The sequence below is a fragment of the Suncus etruscus genome, chromosome 16, assembly GCF_024139225.1.
Source record: "Suncus etruscus isolate mSunEtr1 chromosome 16, mSunEtr1.pri.cur, whole genome shotgun sequence".
NCBI lineage: Eukaryota > Metazoa > Chordata > Mammalia > Eulipotyphla > Soricidae > Suncus > Suncus etruscus.
Window position 1 is genome coordinate 74,052,050 of NC_064863.1, and position 15,308 is coordinate 74,067,357.

At 39.7% G+C, this 15,308-nt stretch overlaps 1 protein-coding gene across 1 annotated transcript in view; it reads left to right on the forward strand.

Moving 5' to 3' along the window:
* CDS1 (CDP-diacylglycerol synthase 1) overlaps window positions 1-15,308 on the forward strand; it is a 79,867-nt gene that overhangs the window by 21,846 nt on the left and 42,713 nt on the right. Inside the window, exons 2-3 of the mRNA XM_049789882.1 lie at window positions 3,872-3,999; window positions 9,193-9,289. Of these exons, the coding sequence (XP_049645839.1) occupies window positions 3,872-3,999; window positions 9,193-9,289 (225 nt within the window). The remainder of the gene's footprint in view (window positions 1-3,871; window positions 4,000-9,192; window positions 9,290-15,308) is intronic.

Consider the following 15,308-nt stretch of genomic DNA (forward strand, 5'->3'; position numbering starts at 1 on the left):
CTCAGAAATTCTTAAAAGATAGTAGAGATAATACCCATGAAGCCTTTGTGTTCTTGATAGAACCAGGATGGAGGTAATTTGGTTTATTATCTTCCCCTTAGGCCCCAGTACTATCCAATGGCACTGGTCCTTTTGCATAGGCACATTAAAATTGGAAAATATTAGAAACTAAGAGGAGTTATTATTTATTAGGAATGAGAACTCAGTAATTTCTTGCTACATGGGGGCCTTCCACCCTGAACCTTTGCCTTGATGACTTGCCTTAGGTTTTATTCACTTGGACACCAGCCATTTACCCCTGAACCTTGGTCCCAGCATAGTTCTCTGTACCTACACCAGGAATCGACCGTCAACCAGTACAGACACTAGATCTGCACTGACTGGCCACAACCTGGTCTCTCCTCTCAATATCTAGAAAAGATCTGGAGATAGGATTCTCTCCCAACCCTGAAAAGGGATGGGACAGGCCCCCTTCCAATAGAACACTCCTACAGAGGATGAGAGGCTCAAGATCACCTTCTGGCTTATCATTTTGATTTGACCTTCACATCTTTACATTGGCCAATTCTAGGTAAACCTAATGTTACAAGAAACCATAAAGGCAGATTGGTCTAGGAAAATTCAAGGTCATCTAGGAATGAATGGAATTGCCTTGGCACTGATTTGTCCCAGAATGGGCAAAAAACGCTAACCTGACAATGAAAACTGTTTGAGGAGAATCTTTCCTGGTACAGACCTTGAAGAAAGACTACGGCAGGGGTCTCAAACTCGAGGCCTGCGGGCCGTTTGCGGCCCTCCGTACAAGATTTTGTGGCCCGCGGCCGGCCTTCAAATATCGCAGTATTCGCGATTATTTGCTTATAGAATAATAGCAATAAAAATCGCATTAGTAAGAAAAAATCGCATTAAACATTCGCATACCCCGAGCAGTTCAGTTCAGGATATGCAAATGTTTAATGTGATTTTTTGCGATTTTTTTTCTTACTAATGCGATTTTTTATTGCGAATATTCGGTAAGCGAAATCCCTTATGCAGCCCTGCCTCACCCCGACTTTGCCTCCTGCGGCCCCCAGGTAAACTGAGTTTGAGACCCCTGGACTATGGGGTAGGTAAATTAGAGTTCCTGGAGCCTGGGCATGATGCTTCATGGGTAGGAATACCTTGATTTTAGTTTTTCTTTGTTTTCCCAACTTTTGCTGTGCCTAATGCAAAATGTTGTCAACCTTTATCTTTATTTTTAGAGGCGTTTGCCCTAATCTTAGAACAATGGGCTGTGAATTATTTTGTTTTTCTATAAAGACAATTAGGGGAGATGTTGGATTACTGGTCCCACCCTAATCAATATTTATACTCCACCCTATGGTGTGGTCTGGTGATGGGATTATTGGATTATTCCCTATTGGTATTCCTCTTCATTTCTAGGGTGTGGCCTGGTTCCTGTCAATAAAAGCAGGGGTCTGAGGAAGGCAAGGGCTCATTTGGTCATCCTTTAAGTCTAAGCTTTCACTAAGCTGCTTCCCTTCTTAGGAGTAGAAGGCTTGTGTGGTGGGATTCCTTGCTTGAGTGCTATATTTCCTGAACTCATTCTTGTACCTTTTCACTGTGAATTATTTCCTGTTTCAATATTTACCTCTCGACCCGCATCTCACAAGATACTTGTTTTGGAGCCTATGGCTCCCCTTATATCATATTGTGCGGGATGCTTGCCTTGCATGTGACTGATCCCAAGCCTTGGTCACTGGTATCCCCTGAGCACTAACAGAAATAATAAGCACAGACCCAGGAGTAATCCTTGAGGATCACCAGACATGTCCCCCAAACAGAACCAAAAATGGACAGAGGATCTGAAGACAATTTATTAAAGATACAGATGACCAGTAGGCATGTGAAAAGATACTCAACATTGCTATTTATCATGTAAAGGCAAATCATACCACAGTCAGAAAACCCTTTCACCTGACAATATTTCTCAAAAACACAAGAAATAAGCATTAGAGAGCATCTAATGAAATGTAAATTGATATAAGTACTATGGAAAATAGCATGGAGTTTTTTCAGAAAATTTAAAATAATGCTATTCGGTGATTTAACAGTTTCACATCTGGCTAATTACTTAGAAGAGAAGAAAAATTGGGAGGCCATACCTAAACTTGTTCAAGGGTTACTCCCAACTAATTGCTCTGGAATATTACTCCTTGTATTGTCATGGAACATGCAGTGCAAGGGATCTTGTACAGGTCTCTTGCATGCAAAGGATGTTCTTCAGCCCTTTGAAATAGCACTTCTCTGAGATAACTAATATTCTGTTTGATTTTTTTAAAGTGTGGATGCCCCTTTTCTCTACTAGCTAAGATACAGAAACACCTAAGTAAATAACAAGAAGTTTCTCTCTCTTTTTCTTTTTTTCCCTCTTCCTCTTCCTCCTCCTTCTCCTTCTATCCCTTCTCCCACCCATCCCCAAGCAGGGACCTGTGCTCAGAATGGAATCAGAATTGAACCTGGGTTGGCAAACACGTTAAGCAAGATAAGCACATTACCCCCTATAGTAGCCCGGTATATGTATTTGTATATATAAAATACATTTATACTAGAATACTATTCAGTCATAAGAAAAATGGAATGTTGTTATTTGTCATAACATGGACCTTGTGGGTATCAGGCTGAGTGAAACAAGACAGAGGGGGACTAGAGCAATAGTATATAGATGGTAGGGCACTTGCCTTGCAAGCGGAAGACCGGGTGTGATCCCAAGCACTCCATATTGTCCTCAAACCTGCCAGGACTGATCCCTGAATGTAGAGCTTGGGCTAAATTTCAAAGCTTTGAATAATGTGGGTGTGGCCCCAAACCCCAAAAAAATAAAATTAAAGGAAGTCAGAAAACATACAAATACCATGTAAGTTCATTTATATGGCTTATTTAAAAAAATAAAATAAAACAGAAAAACAACTGTAGCAAAAGGACGATCACACATGCAGCACACTTTCAGTTGAGAAGGGTGTAGGGGGTCAAATATGCAGATTAACAAAAGTTAATGAATTTTGGGAATGTAATATACACCCTGATGGCTATTGTTAATATTTTGTGCCATATTTAAAAGCTACAAAGGGAATATAATAAAAAACATCTCATCACAGGATCCGAAAAAAAATTATGAATATAAATATTTGCATGAAATATGCCACTGTGAAGTACTATTCTTATTTTTTTATTTTGTTTTGCGGCCACACCAGGCTTACTCAGGGTCACTCCTGTTGGCACTCAGGCGACCATATGCAATGCCAGGTATGCAAACAGGATTGTCTCTGTGAGGCTGGCGTCTTGACCTCTGTCCTACCTCTCTGCCCACTATTCTGGTATTCAGTGCTGATAATAACCATGTAAGATAGAGTATTGTGTATAGTTGATCAGAATCTATATGAAACTTATTTAAGTAGCTAATAATATAACTTTTTTTTTTTTAACAACGCCCTTCCTTTCTAATATGGGTGGCCAAAGGACCATGTGGTGTCAGTTGTTGAATCTAGGCCTTTCACATGCAAAGAATTCACTCCTGTCTGCTGAGATATTTCTGCCCCAAATATTTGATTCTTGTAGCTAATTTCCGACTTAAATGGACTCAGGAGTTTCTTGGCTTCTTTTGTGTAAGTTAATCTTTACAACAGTGTTAGATTTTAGTGTAGATAATGATGCTTCTCATAAGGAAGTATAACAGTGGTTGGATACTTAAGAAAAGGAACAGTGTGTTCTTTGTTTCAAGAGATTTAAAGTGAGATTTGACACATGGAGCAATAATTAAATGCATTGCCACACATTTGCTTTATTTTATGCTTCGCAAAAGTAGTTTTCTTTCTTTTTTTTTTAATGATAGGAGACAGATATTGATGACCGATATGGAGATTTGGATTCCAGAACGGACTCTGATATTCCAGAAATCCCGCCATCCTCAGATAGAACACCTGAGATCCTCAAGAAAGCTCTGTCTGGTTTATCTTCAAGGTATGTTTTGATGAAGATGAATGAAAATGGTTTCAAAAATAAGCTCTAGGTTATCCTGTTCCTGTGATAACAATTTAACTTGTGTACATTTTGGAGCTGTAAAAATGGAGGCAAACTTTTTTTTTTACTATGTCAGGCAATGTACCGAGAATCTACTGTGCAGTTACAAATATTGGAAGACAAGACCAATATTGAAAACTATGAGAAAACTATCTTAGAGATTAACTAGGTTGCAGAGTTAGTTAAGATGCAGACTTGTAGTTCTTTCCCCCAAGCAGTCAGATTTCTGAAAGCCAGTGATCCATTTACCATTCCAGGTTGCCTTTTCTGATATCAGAACATCTAATAAGGAAAATGTCAGATTCTCTGATCCCTGTTATTCAAATACCAAGTAGGAATAGGTAACATTTTTCCTTCCTTTTGATCGAGTTTAAAATTGTTATCCGAATTTTCAGCCCTTTTTCATTTTGTATTTAGTATATTTTTTTGAATATTTAGTCACTGGATCTTAGCTAATTATGCTTTAGTAATATAAATTCCAATTTTAAAATAGCAAAATAAATGTAGAATTTTATGTAGATTCATATATGCAGTAATATATATTGGTACAGTGTAGTATTTCTTCTACTTTCTTCACTGACAAGAAATTAAACTCATATGGTATACTATACAATATTGTACATTTTAACCACTGTAAAAATGTTAGGAAGCCAGCTGGAGTGGTAACACAGTTGTAGGAGGTTTGCCTTGCCTGCGGCTGACCAGGACAGACATGGGTTTGATCCCCAGCATTTCATATGGTCCCCCAAACCAGGAGTAGTTTTTGAGTGCAGAGCCAGGAGTAACCCCTGAGTGTCACCAGGTATGGCCCAGAAAACCAAAAAAAAAAAAAAAAAAAAACATGTTAGGAAGCAGTTCCTGCCATTTCTATTTGTGATTTCCTTTTTTCTTTGATACATTTTATGTTATTGAACAAGAAAATAATTGATCTGACTTAACAAATTTATTTTAGTAGACAGTTATTTTGATATACTGCCTACCTGAAGCTGGAGAAACACTTCTGTAATATAGGAAATGTAAAATAAAGGTTTCTAATGTTTAATTTCTAGATTACCATATTTAATATAAATAAGAACAAAGCAAACTTTTCATAATTTTAATGACTGTAACAGTTTTCTCCTCTATCACAGCCCTATGAGCTAGCTCATCAGCTTCTTGTTTTAATTTTTTGATCATTAAAATTATAGAATCCTGCACTGAACATTTTTCTTTGTAGCTAACTTTCAGCATTCACAGTTACTTCCTTAGGGTAAAGTTTTAAAAGTGAAATTAATTAGTTAAGAATTATGTTCGGGCCTGGAGAGATAGCACAGCGGCGTTTGCCTTGCTAGCAGCCGATCCAGGACCAAAGGTAGTTGGTTCGAATCCCGGTGTCCCATAGGGTCCCCCGTGCCTGCCAGGAGCTATTTCTGAGCAGACAGCCAGGAGTAACCCCTGAGCACCGCTGGGTGTGGCCCCCAAACAAACAAAAACAAAAACAAAAAAACAAAGAAAAAGAATTATGTTCACTTTTGGAGCTGCATAGTACAGTGGGTAAGGTGCTTACTTTGTATGCAGCTAACCTGTGTCCTATCTATGTCCATCAACCTGTATGGTCCCTTGAGCACTGCCAGGATTAATTCTTGAATGCAAAGCTAACTGGCTAGCAGTGTGTGAACGGAATACTAATTTTTTTAAAGGATTATGTTCACTTTCAAGATTTTAATATGAAATGCTCATTGGTTTAATATAACCTGCACTGTTGAAATGGGCAGAGACCTAAAAGGGTTTTAGTTTCTTGGCAAATTGTCCAAGTTCTTTGCCTGACCTAAATGGGGGTCTGGAAATTAATCAGTCAGGTCCATCTCGTCTGTAATTCTCCCTTCAGTGGCAATCCTCTGGATCTTCCCCCTTCCTCAAGGGAAATTTTATGAATGTCAGGAGACATGGTATGTAGTGACAGCTGGGGACTCTAAAGCTGCTTGCCTTCTGCACCGGCCTGGGAGACTGCTAAACATTCTGTCATGTCTAGAACTCTTCACCATGAAGAATTATCTCACCAGATGTGTTTGAGTGTCAAGGTTGTGATAACAAGGAACATATAAGCATGGTTTTACTAATAATCTCATCCTCTGTATCTTTCTTCTCTTACCCACTTCCTCTGATGAGTGGCATCTGGGCTTCTTCAGAAATCCTGCTAAATACCAGAGGCCCATCAAATTCCTGTTGATTTATTTTGTCACCTTTTTTTTTTTTTTTTTTTTTTTTTTTTTGGTTTTTGGGCCACACCCGGCGGTGCTCAGGGGTTACTCCTGGCTGTCTGCTCAGAAATAGCTCCTGGCAGGCACGGGGACCATATGGGACACCGGGATTCGAACCAACCACCTTTGGTCCTGGATCGGCTGCTTGCAAGGCAAACGCCGCTGTGCTATCTCTCCAGGCCCCATTTTGTCACCTTTTTAATTGAAGAAGTGACTATGGTTTACAGAGTATAACTATTCGGGGAATACCACATCCACCACAGAGTATCCTCCTGTCCTGAAGGGCACTGCTGCATTCTAACTCTTAGCCTAGGTGAACTGCCTTAGCAACAGGGGGAAAAGCCATATATATTACTTTTGGGTAAATTGGTTATTTTGGAATAAGAACTGTATTTAAAACTGTGTAGTCTCTTTAGGTAAATGGACTTCTGAGTTTCATACAACTGGGACCAGATTATAATGAAGAGACTATTTTAGGTGGGGTTTTTTTTTTTTTTGACAGTGACTAGCTCTGTGATCTAATTCATTTATTAATTTTTAAATATTTCTATCTGTGAAGCTAAGTGGAACCATTTAACTATAGCATTTTTTTATTTTCCATTTTGTTTGTTTATGTTTAGCTTAGCCCCAAAGTTTATAGTCATAATAGACTAAATGTTTAGAATTTGAGAAACAATCGAAAAAATTGAAATTCCTCAAGTGTAATTTGAATACTGTGTGGAGAATCTAGGAAGCCAATTAAGAGTTTGAACTTCATGTTACCATTTTAGATCTTAAGCATATAACAAGCTTAAGGGAATATTAGAGCTTAAGGGACTGTTAGAGAATGAGTAATTTGTTAGTGGTATCTAGACTACATAGGAGAGTGTTTGAAAATGAGATGTAAGCAATATTGTCGACAAGTTGGTGACAGCCCCTCTTTTGTTAAAGGGAGAAGAATAGGGGCCTTTGCTTAGTATAGAGCATATGTTGCCATAGTTTATTATAACATTTAAATCAAAACCAAAAAGTCTGAGGAAAAGGCTTTAATTTGACTTGAATATAAAATAAATATAGAATTAATAAAAGAGGGGTATTAGATCATAAGTAATCATCCACATATAGCTGTTGTCATAATCCTTTGAATTTTTTTTGTTTGTTTGTTTTTGGGCCACACCTGTTTGGTGCTCAGGGGTTACTCCTGGCTAGGCGCTCAGAAATCGCCCCTGGCTTGGGGGGACCATATGGGACGCCGGGGGATCGAACCGAGGTCCGTCCTATGCTGCGCTTGCAAGGTAGACACCTTACCTCTAGCGCCACCTTCCCGGCCCCAGCTTTTTACATTTTTGCTACATGGTTTCATCAAATAATATCTGTCCCATACAGTGGAATGAAGAATGAGAGTGAGGGCCAATTAGGCACTTAAGGTTTGGGGCTGAAAGAGACTCTCAGGATTCACCTAGGAGTAAGGCTGCTCTGAATTAAGCAAAAACTAGGATACAAAGTGTTTTAATTTCTGAAGACCTTGTATGCCTCATGAAGGAAAGCAGCCTTGCACTTGGTAGCAGAAGGAAATCTTCATCTTGATTCTGCCCTTCAGTTTCACTGGGCCACACATTCCCTACCAGCCCTCTCACACCTTATTTCTCCTAAAATCATTATGTTCCAGTTTGTATTGCAATATCCCTTTTTTTTTAAATATATGTAATTATTTTACTTAAGCATTGTGGTTACAAAATTGTTCATGATTGAGTTTCTGTCATAGAATGTACATCACCATTCAGCAAGCACTATCCTTTTATTGTTTTCTCACTAGAAGACACTGCTGTGCATACCATTTTCTAAAAAGTTTGTTCACTTTCCCTTTTGGTTTTGAAGTCACACCCAGCAATGTTTACCTTGGATGTTTACTTCTGGTTCTACTTTCAGGAGTCACTCTGATGAGTTTTAGGGGCCTTATGGGTTGCTGGGGATCAAACCCAGGTCTGCCACATGCAAGGCAAACACCTTATTTGCTGTACTATCTCTTTGACCACTGACTATGCCATTTTAAAGTCACTATTGATTTTACCCCCATTTTAAAGCACCGATCAATCATCATCCTTTTTTCTCCCTGGAGCCCACCATGGTTATACCCCAAAGTGTTTGGGGGAGACCATGCAGTGGTGGGGATCTCTAATTCAGGGTTCCTCATGTAGGGCATCTGTTCCACTCCTTGAGCTGTTTTTCTGGCTCCTTAATCATCATCTTATCAAAGGGATTTTTTTTTTTTGGGCCACACCCAGTAACGCTCAGGGGTTACTCCTGGCTATGCGCTCAGAAGTTGTTCCTGGCTTGGGGGACCATATGGGTTGCCGGGGAATCGAACCGCAGTCCGTCCAAGGCTAGCGCAGGCAAGGCAGGCACCTTACCTCTAGCGCCACCGCCCGGCCCCTCAAAGTGATTTTTTATATCTAGCTCCTTCCTCTTCTTTTTTTTGTGGTTTTTGGGTCACACCCGGCAGTGCTCAGGGGTTACTCCTGGCTCCATGCTCAGAAATTGCTCCTGGCAGGCACAGGGGACCATATGGGACGCTGGGATTCGAACCGATGACCTCTTGCATGAAAGGCAAATGCTTTACCTCCATGCTATCTCTCCAGCCCCTACTCCTTCCTCTTCTTTAGGTGATTTTTGGTGTTATGTGCACAACATTCTCTTTGACCTCACTCCATAAAATTAGTTATTTGTTAGGAGTTAACATAAATTTCAAATTTAATCCAGCTCACAATGAATGAATCCTGAACAAGAGTTGGTTGGATTTTGTTACTATGTAAAAAAAGTAGAGGATAGTATAAAATAATGAGGATATTATCTCAATATTGAAGCCACATATAAAAACCAAGAAATGCTAACTCTACAATCATTTCCTTTATAGGTGGAAAAACTGGTGGATTCGTGGAATTCTTACACTAACTATGATTTCATTGTTTTTCCTGATCATCTATATGGGATCTTTTATGCTGATGCTTCTTGTAAGTGTTTTATTTTTTTTTTTTAGGCAATGTATGCTTTATATTTTAAGCATTAATAGGATACAGATAAGTTGAGCATTTCCTACAAAAGAAGGTTGTTGGGCAGGGAAAATAATTCAGAGGTCAGAGATGTTTGCCTTGGACAGTTAACACAAGGAGAAAGTCCTTTGTACCACAAAGACCCCCACAAGCATCTTTGGATATGACCTTAAAGACCTTAGCAGGGCACAAAGAGCACCTCATTGCTAGGTCCTATCATTGAACTATACATCAGCTCTGGTTGGCTGAGTATTGCCAGAACTAACCACTGATCCTTGAGCATGCTTAGGAGACCTTCTTTCTCCCTGTTGCACTCTTGCCCTCAAAGTCTTCTAGATGAGATGACTGGATGCGGAAGGGATTCCAAGGTAGGGCTATTGTGGGTAAGGTTAGAGGTAAATGATAGAATGATTCTTGGGAGATGATTTACAAATTATATATGGAGAAGGATGTTAGGGTTAAGTAAGCTGAAACCATTCTGAGGGTTTGGTATTTTATTGTTTATGAGAGAGTAGTAATGCCAAATTGTCTTCCTCTAATGAAGTGTTCATTTATTAAATGATTCCAGGAAAAGCTTTCCACTTACCCTCATAGAGATTACCACCTGTTTTCCTCCTTCTCTTGTTCATCTTAGAAATATTTGAATCCAGTTACCTGTCTTTTTTTTTTTCCTCCAAGCTCACTCCTAATCATAGTGATGGGCAATGATATGGCTTTTCTTTTCTTTTCTTTTCTTTTCTAAAAGATTATGTTTAGAAATGAAATTAGAAATGATTGAGGGGAAAATGTTAGTTCACAAAACCACTTAAGGTAGCTCTTAACAGCACTTTCACATTTCTTCTCATCCTCATTAATTTTATGCTTCCTCTGGGATAGCACAGTAATGAACATGAGTTAAGAAATTGCTTTCTCTGCTCTGCTAATTTGCTGACATCCAGCAGAGCTTTTCTTTGGGGCGGAGGAAAAAGTGGTTCATGGATGGAACCCACTGACTCGGAATGGTGGAGGTTGTGGAGTCTTAAAGCAAGATAGGCAGGTGGGCATTTTTCGGTGTGACCTGAGGGAAACACCCTGGTGCTCAGCTTTTTATGCCTTCTTATGCTGTCTTCAGAAGAGCATTTTTGCCCTAAGACATTGTTGGGTCCCAGTTTCAGATCCCCCAACTCAGGCTCAAGGCTCACTGCTCAGGTTGCACTGTTCAAGTTTTGGTGGTTCCCCAATGCAAAACATTATTCTTCCAATTGTACTGCTTGGTATAGTGACTAGAGCCATTCTTTGTGAAGAGAGACATTTTTAACTCCTCTATAATGAAAAATTAGTAACAGTTTTTTTGGGGGGTGTTATCAAGATTAAACCCTGGTCTTCATACATGTATATCAAGTGCTCTCTCGCTGAATTACCAAGTTACTTTCTTGACCCACCCCCAAACTTGCTTTTGGTTTGTTTTGGATTGTACTGCCAGTGTGCAGAGCTTCTTGCATCTGGACTCAGCAATAACTTCAGCAATAACTCAGGAGGCTATATGAGGGTGTCAGGATTCAAACCAGGGCCAGTTAAGTACAAGGCAGTACCCTGTTTTCCGTATTATCTTTTTGTCCCCAAACTCTTAAAGACTTTGTTGCAAATTTAATTTTTAATTTATTTTTTAAATTTATTTGGGGTTTTGGAGCCACATTCTTTAGGTGTGTATCTATGTTCAGGGGTTACTCCTGGGGTGTTCTGGGGACTATATGTGATGCTGGGGGTCAACCACAGTTGACCATATACAAGTCAAGGGCCCTATCTGCTGTATTTTCTCCCTGTACTGCTGTCTGTTTTTTTCCTCTTGGAGAAGCTACACCCAGCAGTGTTCAGAGCTCGCTCCTGGCTCTGTGCTCAGAGGTCATTTTTGGCCAGACTTAGTATCATATGATGTATCACGGATTGAACCTTTGCTGGTAGGCAAATTGTTCTATTCACTGTCCTATTATTCTGGCTGCTTTCTGATTTTTTTTAGGAGAATTGTAAGTATAAATTAAATTTATAAAATGTCAAACTTTTATACTTGGACTTGTTAGGATTTTTTTTCCTATAAGAGGAAAATACAGGGGCCGGGCGGTGGCGCTATAGGTAAGGTGCCTGCCTTGCCTGCGCTAGCCTTGGATGGACCGCGGTTCGATCCCCCGGTGTCCCATATGGTCCCCCAAGCCAGGCGCGACTTCTGAGCATATAGCCAGGAGTAACCCCTGAGCATCACCGGGTGTGGCCCAAAAACCAAAAAAAAAAAAAAATAATAATAAAAAATAAAGGAAAATACAGGGGCCAGAGTGCATTTGCCTTGTATGCCGCTGACCCAAGTTTGATTCCCAGCATCCCATATGGTCCCCAGATCTTCCTGGAATGATTTCTGAGCACAAAGACACAAATAACCCCTGAGTGCTGCTGGGTGTGGCCCAAAAACTAACTAAATAACCAACTAAATAAAAAAGAGAAATACTGGGGCCGGCGAGGTGGCGCTGGAGGTAAGGTGTCTGCCTTGCAAGCGCTAGCCAAGGAAAGGACCACGGTTCGATCCCCCGGCGTCCCATATGGTCCCCCCAAGCCAGGGGCAATTTCTGAGCGTATAGCCAGGAGTGACCCCTGAGCATCTAACGGGTGTGGCCCGAAAAACCAAAAAAAAAAAAAAAAAAAGAGAAATACTATGCATATGTGTGTGGTGAGATGTATCAGAGAGGAGATTAGACTTTGAGAGCTGTAATGAAGTAGGTTTGAATTGTTGCTGCTATTGGGAATGTATTAGCATTAGTCATGTTCACAAGCATACTTACACATGGAAGAGTTATGTGAAATTGTGTTTAGATAATAAAGAGTTGTACACGATTGGTGCCCAAGTGAGAGTGGATTTGGGTAATTGGGGGGACTCCCAAGTGATGCTCAACAGAGCAGAGCTCATTCATTGTGGCGCTGGACTAACTTAGCCAACTTTAAGATGGGAACCTGCTTGAACCCTGCAATTCCTGAGAGTAGCAGGGCCACACTCTGTGGTACCTGGAGGACCATACAGTGCAGAGTTTGAACTCAGGTTTTACTGTATGCCAAGCATAGAGTCTATACAACCACTAAGGTTTCCCTGAAATCCCTGCGTTAGCATTTTTTTTTTTTTTTGGTTTTTGGGCCACATCCGGTAACGCTCAGGGGTTACTCCTGGCTATGTGCTCAGAAGTTGCTCCTGGCTTGGGGGACCATATGGGACACCGGGGGATCGAACCGCGGTTCGTCCAAGGCTTGCGCAGGCAAGGCAGGCACCTTACCTTTAGCGCCACCGCCTGGCCCCTGCGTTAGCATTTTTTTGGGGTCATGTTTACATTCATATTGTTAATTCGGTCATTTACTTCTTGCGAGGTCTATGTTGTATCTAACTTGTATTATAATATCAGCTCTCAAAACTTGTCGAGTGTGGGTCCCAAACAAAAAAAAAAACCTTACCAGTTCAAGAACGTTTATAGAAAAACTAGTATGAAATGATAATTCTTAATTTGGAGATGGAATTCCTACTCATGAAACTTTATTTGTCCCCTTTAGTTGTTTATTTTATAATATTTTATTATTCATCACTTGCTTTCTAGCTGATAGAATTACTAAGCATATTTTGATTTAAAGGTAGATGTGAAAAACACTAAGTATTTTTCTTATCTACTTTGAAATTTCTAGAATAAAATTATTTATATTATTTTCAGGTGTACACATACACTTTTCAATAGCATGGGCTTTTTTTTTTTAGCTTTTTGATTTTTGAGAGATTCTCAGGGGCTTCTTCAGGTTCAAAGAATACTTTGAAAAAGATAACAATCTTATTAACTATCTAATCCAGTTAATACTACATTTTGATATATTTTTCTTCCATTCTTTCTCCCCTTTTGTTTTAAAAATAATGACTAGAGGGGCCGGGCGGTGGCGCTGGAGGTAAGGTGCCTGCCTTGCCTGCGCTAGCCTAGGACGGACCGCGGTTCGATCCCCCGGCGTCCCATATGGTCCCCCAAGAAGCCAGGAGCAACTTCTGAGCGCATAGCCAGGAGTAACCCCTGAGCGTCACAGGGTGTGGCCCAAAAAACCAAAAAAAAAAAAAATAATGACTAGAAGGGCTGGAGTGATGGCACCAGCAGTAGGGCATTTGCCTTGCATGTGGCTGACCCAGGATGGACTGTGATTTGATTCTCTGGCATCCTATATGGTCTCCCATGGCAGGAGCAATTTCTGAACACATAGCCAGGAGTAACCCTGAGCATTACCAGGTGTGGCCCAAAATAATAATTAAAAAAATGACTATTGGGCCCGGAGAGATAGCACAGCGGTGTTTGCCTTGCAAGCAGCCGATCCAGGACCAAAGGTGGTTGGTTCGAATCCTGGTGTCCCATATGGTCCCCCGTGCCTGCCAGGAGCTATTTCTGAGCAGACAGCCAGGAGTAATCCCTGAGCACTGCCGGGTGTGGCCCAAAAACCAAAAAAAAAAAAAAAAAAAAAAAAAAAGACTATTTTTTGCTGAAGTTTTGCAAGCTGCTATTTTTTCTCCCAGGAATGTTAATTGAGACATCATGATTTACGAAGTTGCTCATAATAAAGTTGTTTCAGATATACAGTATTGAAACACCAATCCTACCACCAGTGTTCCCTCCACCAGTATCCCTGTATTCCCTCCCACTCCCTCCCAGCCTGCCCCATTGGCAGGTGTGTAACAAATTTATTTCATATTACTTGGTACAATAAAACTTAAAAGGAATGGAAGATAGGGTTATCAAAAATAAATCAATAAAAGTCAATTTGTGATGATTGTTATATGTTTTTAACCTTCCTTAATCTGGTAGAAGACAACCATATGTACCACTACTGAATACCATACTTAATGCACATAATGGGTTTGTCCTGCTTTTAGAAAAGCCCTTTTAATAGCTGGCTGCTTTTTATATTTAATTTTATATCAAATGTTTTATGTTGGTCCATTGTTTCTATAACTGTAAGTTTTTAAGCATGTATCTTCTCCATAGAATGCTCAAACCATTGCATTATTTTTATTTTTTAATTTTTATTTTGACCATATTGGCTTACATATCTTTCACAGTAGTATTTTAGGTACATATTAACATTGAATCAGGGGAATACCCATCACCAAATTAGTCCTCCCCCCATCCTCGCTCCCTTCCTGCAACCCATATCCTCCACCATCACCCCCCGGGCTGCTAGAGTAGGTGGTCCCCTCTTTATGTAGCTTATTATTAGTGATCTTATATCTGTTTGGTCCTAGAACCCTCCCTTGTTTCCCCCTCTATTTGAGAGGTGGATCTAGATAGTTCCAGTTATGTGGTTTTGTTTGAATAAAAGAAAAGCAATAGAATGGGGCAAAAATTAAATAAATAAATAAAATAAAAAAAGCTGAAAATGGGTGGAGTCCTTCTAGAGGCTTTCAACCTCAGTTTGAGAGAGGACATGAGAAAGGTAATTGAAACACCACAACAATACAGAAAGAAATATCAAATTAAATATCCAGTGAGCACTACAGCAATAAAGACAAGCACCACACAATAGTCCCGGTCCTAAAATCAAACCATGTAGGAGTGCAAAAAGAAAGAGAAAGATAAACTAAACTAAACTAAAATAAAATAAAATTGGAGACATCAACTTCAATATCTACACCAAAATAAAGAAGTAAAAAAAATCCATCGATCAATAATTAGATATGTGGATAAAATGATTATTTTGTGTTTTTTTTTTCTCTGCATAGGCACAGTAACTATTGGGGATATTATAGAGGGAATTCCCTTGGCCTAGGAGATACAGGGTTTCTCCACCCTTGAAGTATACTGTCATGGCATTAACTATAGACTCCTTGCATGCATTGCATTATTTTTAAATGATTAATTTCTAAATTTTGTTTTATTTTTTGTAAGCTACATTGTTCTTTACACATTGGAATATAAAGTCTTTATATGCATGATTATTTTTTTTA